The sequence below is a fragment of the Myotis davidii genome, unplaced genomic scaffold (assembly GCF_000327345.1).
Source record: "Myotis davidii unplaced genomic scaffold, ASM32734v1 scaffold937, whole genome shotgun sequence".
NCBI lineage: Eukaryota > Metazoa > Chordata > Mammalia > Chiroptera > Vespertilionidae > Myotis > Myotis davidii.
Genome location: NW_006288252.1, coordinates 1,877,459 through 1,883,907, shown reverse-complemented (window position 1 = coordinate 1,883,907; position 6,449 = coordinate 1,877,459). Strand labels below are relative to the sequence as shown.

The following is a 6,449-nucleotide window of genomic DNA, read 5'->3' as shown; positions in this document are numbered from 1 at the left end:
TTTCCACTCAGCCAGCTCTCCTGTGGTTCTGGATGATGTCCGTTTTGTCTTTTAGTTGTATTTTTGAATTTGTTGTGGGAGGCATCAATTTCCGGTGTTTACCTTTGCCGCCATCTTGGTTTCTCTCACCATTCTTTAAAAAAATATGTGTGTGCGTGTGTGTGTGTGTGTGTGTGTGTGTGTGTATTTTATTGTTGATTTCAGAGAGGAAGGAAGAGAGAGAGATAGCAGCATTAATGGTGAGAAAGGATCATTGTTTGGCTGCCTCCTGCACGCCCCCACCCCCCCAGGCATGTGCCCTGACCAGGAATGGAACTGTGATCTCCTGGTTCATAGGTCACAAACACTGAGCCACACCGGCCAGGCCCATTCTACTTTCTGTCTTTGGATTGATGGCACTCAGTACCTCACATAAGAGGAATTATGCAGTATTTGTCCTTTTGTGTGTTGCTTCACTGAGTGTAATGTCTTCAGAATGTATCTGGAATTTCTGTTTAAGGCTGAAGAATCTTTTTGTTGGTACTAACCTTTTTCATCGGTTTTTCAGAAGCTAAAGCTCATTCTCTTTCTTAAGGCCTGCATCACAGAAGTCAAGCATCTCTGTCCCTGGGAAGCTGGTCTGTCCTCTAGTGGAAGAGAAGGCAGTCCTTGATGGTACTGCGCGGGGGAAGAAGGACTCCCTGTGTGCAGGCACTGCGCGGGGTGAGGCCCCTGCCTCTGGGACTTCCTCGGGTCATCAGGCAAACCGACCAAGGACCCGCTTACTGTCTGTCCAAACACTGTCGCTGCTTCCTGGTTTTGCCACATCCATTTGTCTGGTCCCCGAGGGGAGGGCAGAGGGTGAGGCTGCTGGGCCTCTTTTAGGAATAAGTGCCTGGGAGAAGAGCCGGCAACACTTGTCCCAGCTCTTCCTGGGGTTGAAAGCTCGCTTTGCTCTTACACTTGTCAGAAGAGCCATGACTTCTGGCCCTTCTGGCACAATACGCAGTCTTTACCTAATACTGATGGTCTTTCCCCTTAGAATATTGCTTCTTGTCTGCTGCGTTCACTCCTTTTTCTGGAGCAGGCTGACCCTGTGCATAGTTGTTGAATGAATCAGCTGATGGAGCCTCCGGGGTGCTCAGAGCCATACTGGGCACTTCTGTCCCATAGGACAGCTGCAGGGGAAGGGGGTTCCCACGTGAAAGGTGGCGAAGCTGAGGCACGGAGGTCAAGTATGTATGTGTGCAAGGCTCCATGGCGCAGACTGCCAGCTGCACGGTGCTGGCTGTTTGCCACGCGTCTTCTTTGTGTAACACTCCAGAGGCTCCTGTTTTTCTTAGTACCAAGGCCTGGTTGTGATGTGAGCATGTCATAAAGTTCCATTTCAGAAGCTTTGAGATGAAAGTTATTGCAACTTGTAATGCTCGTGCCCAGGGAGGGCAGGTCGTGCCGGGCACTGGTCCATTGCCAAGGACACTTGGGTATACACGGAACAGTCTTTAAAAGATTCTTGCTTTTTTTTCCCCCAATCCTCATGCAAGAAAATATTTTTTAAATTGATTTGTAGAAAGGAAGGGAGGGAGCGAAACATGGTCGGTTGCCTCTCCTACATGCCCCAACCAGGGATCAAACCCATGACCTTCGGGTGTAGGGACAACACTCAAATCAGCTGAGCCATGCAGCCAAGGCAAAATATTGTTGCTTTGTAACACACGTCTGTAATCCTACTTTTGAAATTCCATTTTTGGAAGTGCTTAATATAACATGGGAATGATTCTGTGTTTATGGTTTAAAAGGGGAGATGTGATCTAGTCCAGCGGTTGCCAACCTCTCAGACCTCACGGACCACCAGTGGTCCACGGACCACCGGTTGGCGACCACTGGTCTAGTTAGTGCCTAGGCATTTTCCCTGCTATCACCGCACCACACCGCATAAGGAGGTTGCCCAGCCACCTCATCCAAATGCCCGGGGACTGCTCTGCCGCCTTCTAAGTCAACACAATGAGGGCCCCTTGTGTCTGCACACTGGCGCCCTCAGGAGAGTGAGTGTCCAGGGAGCCACCCAGAGTCAGGATTGCTTGGCATCTGTGGCACGGTGCAGGGAGTTAGCCCGGGTTTTCGGGGGCCACCCTGGCATGGTGTGAGGGCTCACGTGCCTTCGTGGGTCGGGGGCACCGGAAAACAGTGGGGTAAGATGCAAGAACAATTTGGTTCCAGTCGCAGCGCTTCCTGCTTCCTGCCTGCCCCAGTCTGCTGCTACCATGATGTAATCATGTCCCCATGTCCGTCATGCACATCCCTGAGTGCCAGTGTCACATTGTGCAGTGTCACCTCACAATAACCAGATGGTTGAGTGGACCATTAAATCTGTAAGAACAGCCCAGCTGGCATGACTCAGTGGTTGAACGTTGGACCTATGAACCGGAGGTCACGGCTCGATTCCCGGTCAGGGCACATGCCCGGATTTCAGGCTCGATCCCCAGGGTGGGGTGTGCAGGAGGCAGCCAGTCGATTCTCTTTCATCATCGATGTTTCTCTCTCCCTCTCCCTTTCTCTCTGAAATAAAGAAAAACACATTTTTTAAAACGGTAAAAACACAGAAAACATCAGCCTCAAACAACCTGCCCTCCCCCACCATCCAGTCAGTCACCTCTGTTCCTTCACTCACTGCCACCCCCTCGCAGCCCACAGTCTTGTCCTGCCTGGGTTGCTCTAAGTCTCCTTACTGGTCTGGGGTCTGACTTGTTCAGTCTCCATCGGCCCTCGGAGCCCAGGTGACAGGATCTCTGAATGTGGCCTCTGTCTAAAGCCCTTGATTTGCCCCCCTTGACGTGTGGCTTAGGAGATGAGCCCGTGTTACCTTCCGTCCTGGGTTCTCTGACCCACCGCACAGGGCAGTCCTTGTCTGGGGCATCTTCTGTGCTCTGTGTGCCCCTCGACCTGCTTTGTTTCTGGAGTAACCCCTTCATTTGGGGCCTGATCTTTTGGGCCTGTACCTGCAGAAGGCACAGTGACCGCTCCCTGGGGCTGCTCTGGCCTCATTCTACCCCTTGTACCAGCCCTTTCTCCTGCCTCCTCCTGCTGGGACCTCCAGGGTCCGGGCTTCGTTTCTGACTTCTTATTCTCTTTATGTTCTCTTTTCTCTACCTGATTCCCGGATTTCACACATGCTGTGATCTCTACCTGCACCCGGTTCTCCCCTGAGCCTTTCCGCGGCCTTGGGAACTGCCTGCTCTCAGCACCTGTGTCTTGTCTCCCTCCCCTGGGTCAGGTTCGTGGAGACAGCTGATTCTGTCATGGGCTCTATTTAGAGTGGGTTCTGGTGTCAGGACGCCCTGTTTTAAATCAGGTTCTCGTGTCCTGGCTGTGGGCCTTGGGCAAGTTCCTTGCCCTGATCATCCTCAGCTTCCTTGTGTGTGAAATGGGGACCTCCGGGAGCCGCCTCCTCAGTGATAAGGGATGACAGACGTGTGTGCAGAGTGTGGTGCCTGGCGCACGGTAGTTTCGTTATTCCGATGGCCTCTCACCTGCGTGACCCAGGAGCCTTTGTAGTTGGTGAAGGCTACCGTTCCCACGACCCTAGCCTCTAAGTCAACACGATGAGGGCCCCTTGTGTCTGCACACCAGCTCCCTCAGGAGAGTGAGGGCGCAGGGAGCCACCTAGAGCCAGGATGGCGTGGCACGGGGCGGGGAGTTAGCCTCTGCCCGCCCACCCACGCCTTCCTCGTTCCCACCTGGTCTGCTGGGGAGGCCCTGCTTCCCCTACACTCGGTGCGACCCAGCCCCTGGGTAGGTTTCCCGAAGGCCAGCTTCCCAGCTTCCTCTGTCCTCTGGCCACTGGCCCTTGCTCTCCCCAGAAGAACAGGTTTGGGGTGGGATGCCTGACCTTGGGGCCTTGTGGCTGGGAGGGCGAGAGGATAGAGAGTGAGGAAATTCCTGGAAAGCAGTCTCGCTGGGGTTGCTGGGATGCAGGAGGCTGGTTTCGGAGGGCAAGGGGGGTGTGCAGGCCACGCAGTGGGGGCACCTCCGGCACAGCACAAGACACCTGTAACAACCACATGGCAATCTCAAATTAAAGCCATCTTCTCAATTCTGAGACTCACCACTGGTGTAGATGGCTTTTCCCCAAAGAAAGCTCCGTTGTGGGTGTACCTCCAGATGCAAGACACTTCTTGCTCAAGAACATAAATGTGTTGGACTCGGGGAATTGGGGCAGGTCTTGTGAGTCTTTTGGAGCTGCTGGGGTCCCTCCCCTGTCCGTGCAGACCACGCTAAGGCGGGGGCTCACCAGGTGAGGTGCTGCTTTGGGAAGAACTTGTGCCATTCTTGGGGGGAGCACACGTGGCCCAGGGTGTGCCCCCACCTGAGGCCTGCCAGCAAGTCTACAGAGAGTGACACAGTGAAGAGCTGTCCCTCCAAACCCCACGCGGGCAGACGGGTAAAGAGGTGGTAGGTGCAGGCATGCAGGGTGCAGCCACCGGGTGCGAGAGAAAGGCCAGCTGCGCAGGGACAGACCGCGGCCTCCTTGTCCTGCGTCTCATGGAGCGCATGCCACAGCGAGAGCACTGGAGCTGGTGGCTGGGTTGGTTGCTGCTGCATGAGGGCAGGAGCCCTACTGGCCAGTGAGCGAGGTGGGGCTGCAGCTCATCGGCTACACAGCACCCCTAAGGGCTCGAGGAAAGGGGAGCTGTGCAGTGGGGTTGGTGGGGAAGGCGGCGGCGGGGTCAGCTCACAGCCTTTAAAGCGTGCACCCTGCTGCCCACGCTCTACACTGGCCCTGTGGTCCCCACACAGCGTGGAGGGGCGCTGTCCTGCCTTGTGGGTGAGGAAACCAGGCACAGAGGTCAGTGCCTTACCCATGGCCACAGGGAGGCGTGGAGGCGCCTGGCTGCAAGGCCGGCCTTTCTCCACAGGCCACGCTTAGGAGTGAGGACTTGACGGACCAGGCAAAGGTCGTTGTGGTCGGTGTGTGCTTTAGCATGGGGGAGGGCACTGCGGCGGGAGGTCAGTTGGGAGATGGCCGCTGGAGCAGCGCCGGCAGCACTGTTAGGAACCTGTCTGAAATGCACGTTGCGAGCTCATCCCAGACCTGCTGACCAGAACCTGGTGTGACACGGCATCAGGTGAGCCTGTGCCAGCTCCAGCCCACAGTCACCGGGGATGGATGACCAGAGCTGCCTCCTTGCTTTCTCTCCAGACTCCAGGGTTTTGCTTCCCGGCTGCTCCTTTAGCCACTGCCTCCCTGACACTGGGCTGTGGTTAGCTGCCACCTCCCAGTGAAACCCAGGGCCCCTCCTTCTCCGGCAGCCTCTGTACCTTCTTTCTCTGCCCTTCCTGGAACCTCCTCCTGGGCTACCCATTCACACTCTTGGTTCTTCACTCTCCCTTGGCCACAGGGCGAGTCGGGGCGGGGAGGGGGGTGGCTCTCATCTCCTCCAGAGGACCCAGGCAGTGACGTCGCGGGAAGAGCCAGGGGCCCTGGGCTCGGCTGCAGCCTGGGAACTATGTCCTTCCATTGCGAAAGGGTCGGTGAGGCCACGTGAGGCGGTGGATTCTCCTGTTTTCCCAGCAGCTATCACAGGGCTCTCAGCACCAGGACGAGGGCAGGTTGACAGGCTCTGGGGTCAGTGGTCCTGCATCCACAGGAGAGCTCGTTTCCTGAGAGGGATGTGGGCAGAAGGGCATGTTGCAGAGTGTTCAGCAAAGGCCCCGCCGACAGAAAGGACCTGTGACCGGTGGCACTGTGGAGGTGACCGCGCAGGTGGCAGTGTTGATCAGCCTGATGTGTTTGCTCTTCAGGACTTGGAGGACATCTGTGTGGCCCCGAATGCCGTGGCAGCCAGAGGATGAGTGAGCAGCAGGCATGAGTGGCTGAGAACGCTGGACGTCCCTGCAGGCCTTGGCTCAGTCACTTCCGTCTCTGCGGGTGCAGCTGGGAAGCACCATGAGCACGGTGAGTTCTCCCAGCTCGGAACTTGTTCCGATGGCACAGCGAGGTCCTTCTGAGGAGCCCAGGTCAGGACCTTCGGGAGTGAGAGCAACATGCTGTCTAGTCGGCCAGGGTCTGCGTGGCCTTCTAAAGGGAGGCTGAGGGTTGGGAAGTCTGTGCCTGCAGTGCAGCTGTCCGTCCTAGAATGTTAGGCTCTGGCTTATGTAACCTTTCACAGACCAGTTTCCACCTTCCCTTCAGTTCCTTCCCTGTGTCGTTCTGGGTCCAATGTGAGCGTGGTGGTAAGAATCCTTAGAGCTCTCTTACTCGGCGACCAAAGTGGGTGCGTCGTCATAACTGTGCTGTGAGCTGTTCTCGGGTGCAGCAGCAGCTCTGCTTTGGTGTCACCGGGAGCCCCTTAACTCCAGGGAAGGCTGCCCGAAGGTCGTCCTCCCCCCCCTTCACTCCCTACCGACAGGGTTGATCCAATGATCTAACTCAAGACAGCTGTTCAGTGAGATGCTGAGCTCCCATCAGG

The 6,449-nt window shown here is 56.2% G+C and overlaps 1 protein-coding gene across 4 annotated transcripts in view; it reads left to right on the top strand.

The window, feature by feature from the left end:
- Window positions 1–6,449, top strand: part of RNF4 (ring finger protein 4) — a 32,594-nt gene that overhangs the window by 5,624 nt on the left and 20,521 nt on the right. For 3 of the 4 annotated variants that reach the window (XM_006760126.2, XM_015561599.1, XM_006760124.2), the window contains exon 2: window positions 5,782–5,935. In XM_006760126.2, the coding sequence (XP_006760189.1) occupies window positions 5,927–5,935 (9 nt within the window). In that variant the 5' untranslated portion in view covers window positions 5,782–5,926. Of the gene's footprint in view, window positions 1–5,082; window positions 5,106–5,781; window positions 5,936–6,449 lie in introns of those variants that run through there. The other variant, XM_006760125.2, reaches the window with a different exon arrangement.